This window comes from Podospora pseudocomata, chromosome 6 (assembly GCF_035222375.1).
Source record: "Podospora pseudocomata strain CBS 415.72m chromosome 6, whole genome shotgun sequence".
NCBI lineage: Eukaryota > Fungi > Ascomycota > Sordariomycetes > Sordariales > Podosporaceae > Podospora > Podospora pseudocomata.
In genome coordinates this window covers 1,098,651-1,110,796 of record NC_085890.1, presented here as the reverse complement: position 1 = coordinate 1,110,796, position 12,146 = coordinate 1,098,651, and the positions used below count along the sequence as shown (strand labels likewise).

Sequence of the window (12,146 nt, the reverse complement as noted above, 5' to 3'; positions counted from 1 at the left end):
TGCAGTAATTCTCGGGGTAATGCAACCATAACAGTTTTGTCTTGGCGCGCCTAAGCTCCCTCAAGAAGGCGGGGTTGTGATTGGCTGCGGCTTTGAACCTCAGCTTGAAGGACCCATTCTTGGGGGGCGGGGGGGGGGAGCTTCTCGCAAACTAGTAACTATCATGTCATTCGGTCCCAAAAAAAAATAATTATTCTTCTCGTATGATGGCCGCTGCGCTCGATTGAGTTTACCAACCTACGGGACGTACGGCAGTTTCAGAGGGGAGGGAATCTGACGACTCTTTTCTTTTCTTTTTCCAGCAATGCGCCGGACGAAATGAAGACCAAGCGCCGACGACCACCACGATGCCGCCGAATCTACCTGTGCCCTCCAAGGCTGCCCTGACGGCGCTCCAAGGGCTTGTTGTGGGCACGACCTGCACCATTGCGATTATTGCCGAGGATCGGAGGCGGAGGATAAACAGCGCGCTGAGGATTGTGGAGAATGGGGAGAGGCTCAAGAGCTGTCGGCAGTACAGGCCAGGAGGGGGGAGGACGAGGTTGAGGGTGCTGCAGGAGCGGGCTGTGCAGGTTGATGAGGAGTCGGTTGTGCTTTCGCCTGCGGATGGGGGGGGGGAGTGTGGAGGGGCTTGTTTGGAGAAGCAGGAGAAGAGAGATGCTGGGGTGGAGGGTGAGGTGGGAGGGGGGAGGGGGGATGTAGAGCTGGTGGCTGAACCGCCGGAATTGGACCCTTTTGCCGAGTTTAATGCTGCGGCGTGGCGGGATGGGCGGGAGGAGGGAGTGAAGAGGTCGGTGGCGGTTCCGGAATGGTATAGGGAGCATCAGGCTTCTGCGAAGGCGAGGTCGTTTCGGGATATCTCCTCCATTCAGAGGAAGGCTACCACCGGCGCAGGTGTTCCCGATGTGCCCACCAACACAGTATCGACGACACAGCTTGAAGGAAAGACGGCTGGACAGACTACCGACCCAACCGCTTCCCTCTCGTGGCTCAACACCGTCCAGTCCCTTCAATTCCCTTCGACAATAAAGATCCTGAGGTTAATCCAGGAGGCCTGCATCTCCAAAAACGCAACCCGGCTCGGCCACGTCGTTCAATTCGTCCTCGAAAACTCCGAAAGCGCCATCACAGGACAACCAGGCTGGTTATCCGGCACCGCCCTCCTCTGCAGAACCTGCCAAGAAGCAGGCATGCTCGAAGAAGCAGGCAATGTCCTCGCACGAGTCCTGCGAAGCGGAAAAATCAACGAAATCGATTACTACGCCTTTGAACCATCCTCCCTCATCCGCTCCCTCCTGGCCCACGCCGAAACCCTCAAATCCAACCAAGACGCCAGCCTGCGCATCCTCGACCTCGCCGCGGTGGTCTATCGTCCCAAAATTGCGGACCGAACCCCCGTGGTTGACCCCGGCCTCCACGAAACCGGCCGGAGGCTGCTTGAAGCGAGATTCGCGGCTGGCCACCTCATCAACGGCCGAGAAATTTATCGGCGGTGCCATGGTTATGCCCTCCGTATGGGGGACGCAACTCCCGAGTTCACGCATTGGTATTTGACCAAACTGGCCGAGCAACACAGTTACAAGATGGCGATCCAGATATTCCGGTTCAACTACGCAAACTGCATGCCGGACTCGGTGTCGCTGTATGACATCGCCAGGCTGGCGGTCGATTGCGTTGAAAAGGCGCACAACCACCGGGCAGATGATGTGCTGCACACGCTGAGAAAACTGTACAGGGGTATCGACTTTAAGATGCCGTCCGAGCTGGCTACGAGGTTGCTGGTGGCGCACTGGAGGAGGAATAAGGATTTTGGCGGGACTCAGAGGCTGTTTGATACCCTTGGGGAGGAGGTGGGCATCGAGAAGGAGGTCCTCTACCCTGACGCGCTGTACCGGGTGATGGTGGAGATTTCTCTCGAGGCTGGGGAGGAGGCGTTGGCGGAGTGGTATTTTGAAAAGTCGGCGGCGGATGGGTTTGTGGTTTTGGAGGATGTGAGGATGCTGGGGGTTTTTGCGAGGCATTATGCTGCCGGGGGGGACTGGGAGGCGGTGAGGGCGATTTTTGAGAGGATGAAGGTTGAGGAGGACGATCCGGAGGGGATGAAGAATTACAGTCAGGTTTTTGTGCCGGTGCTGAAGGCGTATGCGGATGGGCACACGGTGGAGGAGACGGATGGGTTTTTGAGGGGGTATGTGGAGGGGCTGGGGGTGCCGCTGAACAATTACATCTTCAGCGTGATGGGGGCGAAGTATGCGAAGGGGAGGGATGTGGGCAGGATGGTGGAGTGGTTGGAGTACTGTGCTAGGTTGGGGTTTGAGGTGGATGCGGCGTTTAGCAATGTTATTTTGACGGTTCTGAGGAGGGAGTGGAAGATGCCGTTTAGGGATATGAGGACGCTTTATCGGAAGCTGAGGTTGCTGAGTCCGAAGTTTGCGGATAGATACACCGAGACGGTGATGGTGAGGGCGGCGTTGGGGAATGGGAGCGGGGGGAGGGCGACGAGGGGGAGGTTGTTGTCTCTACGTGTTGAGCGCAATATTTTGCCGCACAAGGGCAAATGTGCGGACGCGAGGGAGCTCGCGCTGGTTATGAAGGAGCATCTGACGTACGGCCACCCGAGGGTGGCATTGAGGATGTACAGGGTGTCTCGACACGAGGGGATGGATGTCTCCCATGGGACACTGCGGCTGGCGGTTCAGGCGCAGCTGCAGGCTGAGCCGGATAGCTATCAAGACGCGTACGAACTCGTGCGGGATGCACAAGACAATGGGCTTGAGACGGAGGGAATCATCAATTATATCGTTGGCTGGAAGATTCGCAACCTCTTCACAGACATGAAGAGGGAAAGGAAGGCGTGGCACCCAAGTCGCATGCTGATGGTTGTTCAGGATAGCCTCAGAGGCATGGAAGAGCTAGGGATCAACCCCACAGACACGGCACTGCACCAAGCAGCGAGGATATGCCTCACGATGCGGTTCTACTCTGGAGCGATAGTCTACGCTGCTCATGCAGCCAAGGCCAAAGGTGAATCACCGTGCTATAACCTCGCCAACTTTGGCATCATCCTCAGTGCGGCAACCAAACTCCTCGACGTGGCGAGGCTGAAGCTAGCGATTGGGCGGGCACTGAGCAGCAGTTACAAAGAGGACACTGCCTGCCTCAACATGCTCAAGGCGGCGTTTACCTACGTCAAGAGGTTCGAGCCGAACCCAGAGTCTACGACAGCAAAGTCGAAACAAGAGCAGGCCTATGAGGTTCTGGAGAAGGCGATCAAAGCCATTGTCGAAGCAAGGGAGATACTGAGGGTGGACGCTGCACGACTGGGAACGGATGCGCTGAGGGTTATGAAGGAGAGCGCGCTTGCTGCTGGGTATCCGCCGGTGGACTTTGACGAGATCCCTTGGTTGAATAGTACCTATGGGAAGGAGGGGAGGATAGAGAGCGGGGATGGTTCGCATTTGGTGTTGACCCAAGCGTAAGGGTTGGGAAAGGGGGGGGGGGCCGTTGTACAATACATATATACCAAGCATATTGCATTATCGGGAGGTTTTTGGGAACTGGGGGATTCGAAAAAGGGAAACAAATGTAACATGAAAAGTTCGACGAATATGATCATATTTGAATAAAAACAGGCCACGCAATTGGAATTCAAGCGTCTTGGCCATCGACTGACATGTGAATTTCTGGAAGCGGTCGGGTCGCGGTGGGTGGGGCTTGTCAGGGGCAAGAACGCGCAGAAGGGGAAAAGGGGGCCCATGCGCTCGGGCGGTGATTGGTTGGCTGGGACCGGGGGCGATGAGCGGTGCTTCCCGCCATGGGACGATTTGTCGTCGAGATCGGTTGGAGGTCAATTTCGAGAGCCAGGAAACACACACCACTTTTTGTTTTATTTTTTTGCTTTCTTTTGCTTTTCGTGTTCTTGAAGAGAGAGAGAGAGAGAGATAGAGAGAAAGAAAGTTCCGATCCCCCATTGACGAATCACGATTAGAGGAATTGGGAGGCGGTCTAAAAGGCGCTGGTTTTTTCGCGGGACTTTGTTGTTTTGTTTGCAACCTTCTACTCTAAACTTAATCGCCAAAAGCCAGTTCCTTTTCTTTTCCGCCACGACGACACCACGGTGACCTCACCGTTCGTCTGATATTTTCTCCCTCCCCGTCCCCTCTCACCTATTCCGCAAAACACACAACAAATACCGCCCATCATCATGGCCTCCAAACCAAAATCCGCTCTCGACCACGAGCGCACCCGCCGCGAGCAACACCACGAAGCAGACATCGTCGTCATCGGCGCCGGCGTCTTCGGCTGCGCAGCCGCGTTCTCTTTCGCAAACCAAGGCCGCTCCGTCATCCTCCTCGAGCGCTGGCTCCACGAGCCCGACCGCATCGTAGGCGAACTCCTCCAGCCGGGCGGTGTAGCCGCCCTCAAGAAACTCGGCCTGGGGAAATGCCTGGAGGGCATCGATGCTATCCCTTGCTACGGCTATCACGTCTTGTACCGCGGTGATGACGTCGCGATCCCATACCCTACTGTCTCGCCGGAGGGAAACGTCGTGGTGACAAGAGGGGAGAAGAGAGACAGAAGAGGGCCAGAGGGGAGGGCGTTTCACCACGGGAGGTTCATCATGCAGTTGAGGAAGGCGTGTCATGAACATCCGAATATCACTGTTTTCGAAACAGAGGTGACAGATCTCGTCCAAAAGGGAGGGGAGGTACTAGGTGTGAAGACGAGGACGACAACAGACAAGGAGAAGAACCTCAAGAAGGAAGATGCCTTCTTTGCTCCCTTGACCATCGTGGCGGATGGTTACGCCAGCAAGTTCAGACAACCGCTTCTGAACAAGACCCCCATCGTCAAGTCAAAGTTTTATGCGTTGGAGTTGATCGACTGTGATTTCCCCCCGCAATACTACGGCCACGTCTGCATCGGGGACGCGTCGGTCGTCCTGCTCTACCAAATCGGCACTCGCGAAACCAGGGCTTTGATCGACGTCCCACTCGACTGCGCGGCTGCCTCCCCTCAGAACGGGGGAGTGAGGGGATACATCCAAAACGTCGTTTTGCCTGCCCTCCCTAAATCAGTCCAACCCTCCGTTGTCAAGGCGCTCGCCGACGGGAAGATTCCGAAATCAATGCCAAACAGCTGGCTTCCGCCCACGAAACAGACAACCACCCCTGGCGTTTTAGTCCTGGGAGACGCGCACAATATGCGCCACCCCTTGACGGGGGGAGGCATGACTGTCGCGTTCAACGACGTGGTTGTCTTGTCTGATCTGCTCTCCCCGGAGCAAATCCCTAACCTGTCTGATCACGGAGCGGTGGCGTCGGCAATGAGCACGTTTCACTACCGCCGGAAGAGCCTGACGAGCATTATCAATGTTTTGGCGCAGGCGTTGTACAGCCTGTTTGCGGCGAATGATTGGCAGCTGAGGGCGCTGCAGAGGGGGTGTTTTCGATATTTTCAGATGGGTAGGACGGACGAGCCGGTTGCACTGATGGGGGGGATGATGCAGAGGCCGTTGGTGCTGGCTAGGCATTTTTTTACCGTGGCGTTTTTGGCGATCTGGATGAACACTGTTGAGTTGTGCGGGGGGAATGTGGTTTTGGGGGCGGTGATGTTGCCGCTGGCGGTTGTTCAGGCGGTGATGATTTTGTGGAAGGCTTGCGTGGTGTTTTTGCCGGTTTTTGGGACGGAGTTGTGGTAGGGGGGGGGGAAGGGAAATGGATGGGTGGGACGTGATGGTTTTGGTTGGAAATTGGGAGGGAAAGGGGGGGGGAATATGAGGATAAAAGATGGGTGAAGAAAGAAGGTTATTATATTAGTAATGGTAATGAAGAGATGTTTCAAGGACAGGTTTTATTCTCGCAGATTCTCGCAGTGTTGTTTATTGGTGTGTGTGGGTTATATTCGATTCATGTGTTTGTGAGCCTTTTACTTGGACAACTTCTCGAACCTCTGGAGCCCATCTCCTATTTTCATGTCTTAACTCAACTCATCTCCCCTTCCTGCCCCTGAGGCATCTTCCCTTTCTCCTTCTCCCCGACATCGACATCCACTACCGGCTTCCCCGGCACATCAGCCTTAACCCCCCACTCCACACCCACATACCCATCACTCACCACCAAAACATCATACCTCCTCTTGCCCTCCCACTCAGGCAACTTGATCACCGCTCTCGCCGTCGGCCTGTCCCCAATCTCAACGGGGTTTCTCTTCCCATTTTTGTCTCTAGCCTGCCGTCCACTCCAACCCACCCTCTTGACAGCCACCACCTCTTCCGTGGCCAAATCCCCAACAATAACAAAATACCCCTCTGTCTGTGGCTTGGGATACTTTGGCGCGTAGATCCTCCCCTCCCTTTCCGTGATGGGGTTCTGACGCCTCAAGGTGACGGTCAAAGACGTGTTTCTCACATCGTCGACACTGACATTCACATCAGGCAGGCAAGCCGCCGCTTTTTTGAACTTGGCGATTGCAGAACTCGGGACGTGAAGCTCGCGAGCAAGACGATCGAGTTGGTTCTGGTTGCGGGACATCCTCGCGATGTCCCGCAACGGCGTGGGTTTGCGCTTGTTGTTTGCAGGGAGGGAGACTCCCGGCAACAAGGAGACGGGGTCCTCGTCAGGCCAGATGCCACCCTTTACTGCCTGGAGGAGGGAAGCAAACGATTTGAGAGAGGAGAGGTAACCCAGTTCGGCCATGACGTCGATGCCGGCTTGGATGATACGAACTGACTGATCCAATACCGAAGTCTGATCACCGACGTAATCGGTAATCGGCAGCGTAATCCCCGACATGTGAGCTTGCAACAGCAAAAAGGCCTTGACATGGGGATCCCACATGGGCAGACCGAAGGCTGTCCCTGGGAAGCGGAGGTTCTTGGATAACTCGGCGTTGATGAGGTCTTCGTTGTGCCGGACGGGGAGTTCGTCGTATTCGGTCGCGATGGACATCCATGACAGGACGTCGATGAAGGTGGCTTGGGGTTTGGCTTTCTTGACGAGCTGGCGGATGGTTTTGTGGGAGAGGTAGTAGTAGGACATGATCTTGCCTAGGGGTGTAGGGTCGACATCCCCGTTGGGGTAAACCTCCACGCACTTTGACACTGTCAGCTCATGGAGCGAAGAGTCCACCATGGAGATTATAAACTCGTTGGCCAGCTGCTGAGCCGTAGTGGTGTTGTGCTCCTCGGCAGAGATCTCCAGCCCATAATACGACGGATTCTTGTGCAAGCGTCTGAAGAAAAACGTCCACGTCAGGTAGTCCAGCGCATCCTGCTTGGTGATGATCGTCTCGGCACAAATCTCAGCACACAAATGGTTGTCCAGCACCGTGTGCAGCGACGACTCAACCGGGAAGCCGGTGTGCAAGAAGTGCTTGTAAAAGTCCTTCTTGGAGTCTTGCGTAAAGATGCGAGCAACACCAGAGCTGTCGAACTGCGGGCGACCAGCACGACCCAACATCTGCAGCACATCCGTCAAGTCCATGTCCTTGTACGCCTCAATCTTGGCGTCGTAGAACTGCGTTCCCTTGACCACGACCAAGTGAGCTGGCAAGTTGACACCCCAAGCCAGCGTGCTCGTCGCGATCAAGATCTGGATCTTGTTGTTGAGGAACAGCTCCTCGGCGATCTGCCTGTCACCCTCGACCAGACCGGCATGATGCAGACCAATTCCAAAGCTGATGGCCTCCTTGAGAGCCTCGTCCTTGACCCGAGACAAGATACCCTGCAAGTCATCTTCGTCCATGCTCAAGAACCGTCTCGGGTTGTCCTCCATACCGCACAGATTGATCAGATCCTTGGCCGTCAACCTCGTCTGCCGACGGGACGGCACAAAGACGATAACGGGCTTCTCCGGACTATGATTCAAGATAGCCAGGAAAGTAGGCCGGTTCATAGACTGCATCAGCGGACAAAAGCCTCTAACCTCTGGGAACCCATCGATATACAACTCCAGCGGCACTGGACGAACCGAGTGCCTAAAGTTGAACAGCCCCTCCTCCCCTTTCACACCTAGCCAGTTCCCCAAGTCAGTCGCATTGGCGCAAGCAGTCGACATGCCCAACAGCCTGACGGCATTCTTTGTCGACGCAGCGATGTAGTTCATGCGCGACACGATAATCTCCAAAATAGGACCGCGGTCACCAGCCAGCAGATGAATCTCGTCAATAACGACCAGACTAACCTTGCGGACGTATCCTCTCGTCTGCCAACTACGCGAGATGCCATCCCACTTCTCGGGAGTGGTGATGATGATATCAGCGTCTTGAATGGTCCGGGTGTCGGGAGTATTGTCGCCCGTCAACTCTACCAGCCTCAGCCCCAATGGTTTGGCAAGGCGGTCGCCCCAGTCCTTGACACGCTCGCGGACGAGGGCCTTCATGGGAGCGATGTAAACCACCTTTGACCCAGGACGCTCCCGGAAAGCCCACCACATGGCCAGTTCGGCAGCCACAGTCTTGCCGCTGCCTGTTGGCGAACCCAGCAGAACGTTGACTGGTCGGTGGTACAGCGTGTGGAACAACTGCGTCTGCATGGGGTTGAAGTACTGGAAGCGCTGGGCGTACAGCTCCTCCAGGGCCGGGTTCTTGAGAGCCGAAACAGGCAGAGGCTGAAGGTTCAGGAGATCCGTGTACACGCTCTCCGTGTCCGGCCTGATGAGATGCTGGAAAGAAACAGCAGTGACCGTCTCAGCACCAAGCCATCGGTCAGACACCGCCCTGACGTAAATCTGATTCGGCAGCGGATCGCTCAGCGGAATCGTAAAGTTGAGCTCATGATCATCATGCAACCTCCTCCTACTAAGGATGAAGAACTCATGATGATAGATCTCAGACGTCTCCGAGTTCTCAACCCAGATGTAGTACGACTCCGAGGTCCCATGAAGGTAATCATTCCAGCGGAAATCAGGAGTGACAAACAGCCTGATTCTCAAGACATCCCGGTTCAAGGGCGCAATCTCGGCCTCGATGCTCAAGGTGGGAAAGTTGTCAAGCAACTTGGCAATCTTGTGGCCCGTCTTGAAATTATTGACCAGATTCCCAATCTCGGCCGGCTCCATCTCGCGCATCGACTCAATCGACAAAGCCTCCTTCGCGTCCAGGCTGTTCAGAACCGGCTTGGGGAGATCGAACTGGTGGAACGGATGCTGGAAAGCCCAAATCCGCTTCTCAATCGACTTGGCCATGGTCAACAGAACCAAGCACTGGTACCCCCATCTCCTGTTCAGCGCAATCATGAACAGAGCCCGGCAGATACGGCCGGCCTGCTGAGCAACATAATTCAAGTCGTTTGTCAGCGCAAAATCCTCTGGCTGGAGCCTTGAGATGTATGCCTGCAGCAGGATATTAGTCTTTGTCTGCGGTGTGTCAATGCCGCCCTTGATCTCGTACGGGATAAAGTGCTGGTTCGCCTTCATCCGCGACAGCTCGTCGGCCTCGTTGTTTCTCGACTGAATGTTGTCAAACTCGCCAGACATGGCAATCATCATGAGGATGTCCTTCTCGGCCGAGTCCCACTTCATCAGCGAGTTGAAGATTTGGATGCTGGTGTGTTGAATGTAGTATTGGCTGGCAATACGGCCGATGTCCTTGCTGCGCAGCTCCTCGGTCGTCTCGTTGAAGATGATCATCTGACTTTGCCGAAGCGTCCGGGCAGCTTGAATGGCCAGCTTGCGTCGTCTTTGGACCAGTTGAGGGTCGTCGCTGTACTCGGACCAGTCGATACCATAGGCCATCGGGTTCCTCCTCATCCGCACAAACAGATACGAGTAACCGATCCACTTGACGGCATCGTTGATCGAGGTGACGGTGCCCAACGCAATCTCAGCATTCAAGTTGTCCACCAACTTGGCCGAGAACTTGGACTCGATCGGTAGCTGGTCGGTCACGGCAGTGAGGTAATGAGCCAGCCTGTCGTGCGTCGTGCAGATCATGCCAATACCAGTATCCTCAAACTGGGGACGACCAGCACGACCAAAGATCTGCAGCACATCCAGAATTCCCAGGTCCACAAACTTGCCCTCCTGGGCACTGTAGACCTGGGTCCCCTTGATGATAACCGCCGCAGCCGGCAGGTTGACGCCCCACGCCAACGTTGCCGTACAGCACAAGACCTTGATCACACCTTCCCCAAACAACCTCTCCATCAAGTTCCGGTCCGACCTCGCCATACCCGCATGGTGAATGCCCAGCCCCTTTGGCACCAAGTCCCTAATCTCCCTCGCCTTCGTCTGCTTCACATCCCTCATCGCCGCCTCAAACTTCTCACTCCCACTCGGATCAAACAACCCGACACAAGCCTGATCCGTAGCCTTCTCATACAGCATCTTGGCCGTCGCCTGCGTGTCCCTCCTCGAATGGACAAAGACCATGACCTGATGCCCCTCTTCCAGCATCTCCCTCACCTTCTCAAACGCCACCTCGTCAATGTTGTCTCTCGACTGCCTCGTCCCCGCCTTCCCCTTCACGCCCAAAAAGTGCTGCTCCAACGGCACCGGCCTGAAGCTCGAATCAAAATAAAACAACCCCCTCTGCTTGTTCACGCCCAAAAAGTCGGCCACGTCCACATAATTCGGCAGCGTGGCACTCAACCCAACAATACGAATCAAGCTCTGCGTGCTCTCCACCTGCCTCTGCGTCCTCGCCACCAGACTCTCCAACACCGCACCCCTCTCATCATGAAGCATATGCACCTCATCAATGATCAACAACCTAACCTTCTGCACCAACTCGGTATCCCCCGTCCCTTTTCGTGTAACCACGTCCCACTTCTCCGGCGTCGTAACAATAACCTGCGTCTCCACCACCTCCCTCTTCGTCAGGTGCATATCACCCGTGTACTCCCTCACCCTGACTCCCAACCAAGCCAGCCTCTTCCCCAACTTCTCTGTAATCTCGGCCGCCAGCGCCTTCATCGGCGCGACATACACAATCTTGAACTCTGCCAGATCAACCCCAAACTCGCTCGCGTCATGAACCTCCCCAGGACTCGGCGTCAGATACTGCCCCACCGTCTGCAGCACAGTCAACATCGCAGCATCCGTCTTTCCCGCCCCCGTCGGCGCACAGATCAGCATGTTCTCCCCCGTCTTGTATGCAACCGGGTAAACCAAGCTCTGCATCCGATTCAGACTCTCATACCCCCTAAACGTCCCCCGGCAAAGCCCATCCAGCTCCTTGATGCTGACAAGCCTGTGCCCCGGCCACAGCGTCCCCGCCCGCCCGGCGGGGATGACATACTCCTCGTGCTTTTCAAACTCCAACCTCTGACTGTTGGGCGGGAGCTTGTACTTGTGCCCGCTGTGCGACAGCGTGTTTCCACCATGGTATTGTTTGTAAACGTGGGGGTACTCCTCCTCCTTTTCCCGTGCCTGTTGCAACTTTCGGCCCTTGTGCAACCGATCCCTTTCCCGTAACTGCTCCTGCCTCTGAGCTTTTGTCAGTAACCGGGTGCCAGACCTCTCTGAGGCAGCAGCGGCAACAACCTCGCCCCTGTGCAGAGACAACTCGACCACAAAGTCCAAGTCGTCAAAACCGATCAGGTCAGTCAGTTGGCTTTGCACCTCCTCTTCCGACCTCTTTCCCGCTGTCAAAATTTCCAGAATCTGCCCCTCTAATGCTTGGGCGTCAAGACCGGAAGGGTGGTTTTGGCATTTCGCCGCCAACCAGTTCAGGTCATAAACCGTTGCCGAACTGGAAGGCCGGCCGCTGAACTGGTCGTCACCACCGCTGGAGATGTCCTCAGAGTCATCACTGTCGGAGAGGAGGTCGTCGTCGTCGTCCGAGATAAAGTCCCAGATGTCCCCGTTTCTGGGGTGCCGGGGCTCAATCTCGTCGTCTGTCCAGTCGCCTTCGTTGTCGCTGTTTGTCGGGGGGGATGGTTTGAGATTGGCCGAGACGACGGCTGATTTCATGGCTGAGACCTGGGCGCGCCATTCTTCTAGGCTGAGGGATGGAGTCATCATTTTTGCCGTATGAGATTCCTGGGATTTGTATGCAGTGGGAATGAATGATGCTGGTGTTGATGGCTCCAAGGTAGGTACGTAGGTAATCAAGTGGTGTGGTTGTGAATAGTGGGCTCAGGCTGATGAGCTACTGTTGTGTCGTCAAGGAATGGCCAGAGTCGAGCTGTTGTTTATGTCCTTTGT

At 55.6% G+C, this 12,146-nt stretch overlaps 3 protein-coding genes across 3 annotated transcripts; 2 read left to right on the top strand and 1 right to left on the bottom strand.

The window, feature by feature from the left end:
* Positions 1-347: 347 nt before the first annotated feature.
* Positions 348-3,479, top strand: QC762_605950 (uncharacterized protein; the record flags this gene model as incomplete). Its single annotated transcript, XM_062892287.1, has 1 exon — positions 348-3,479. The coding sequence occupies one exon, from the start codon at positions 348-350 to the stop codon at positions 3,477-3,479; it is 3,132 nt and encodes a 1,043-aa protein (XP_062740383.1).
* Positions 3,480-4,204: 725 nt separating this feature from the next.
* ERG1 (Squalene epoxidase) lies at positions 4,205-5,701 on the top strand (the record flags this gene model as incomplete). Its single annotated transcript, XM_062892286.1, has 1 exon — positions 4,205-5,701. The coding sequence occupies one exon, from the start codon at positions 4,205-4,207 to the stop codon at positions 5,699-5,701; it is 1,497 nt and encodes a 498-aa protein (XP_062740382.1).
* Positions 5,702-5,984: 283 nt separating this feature from the next.
* On the bottom strand, positions 5,985-11,963 carry mug81 (putative steryl acetyl hydrolase mug81; the record flags this gene model as incomplete). The annotated part of the gene is made up of 1 exon (XM_062892285.1): positions 5,985-11,963. One exon carries the CDS (start codon positions 11,961-11,963, stop codon positions 5,985-5,987), a length of 5,979 nt encoding a protein of 1,992 aa, XP_062740381.1.
* Between the last annotated feature and the right edge of the window lie 183 nt (positions 11,964-12,146).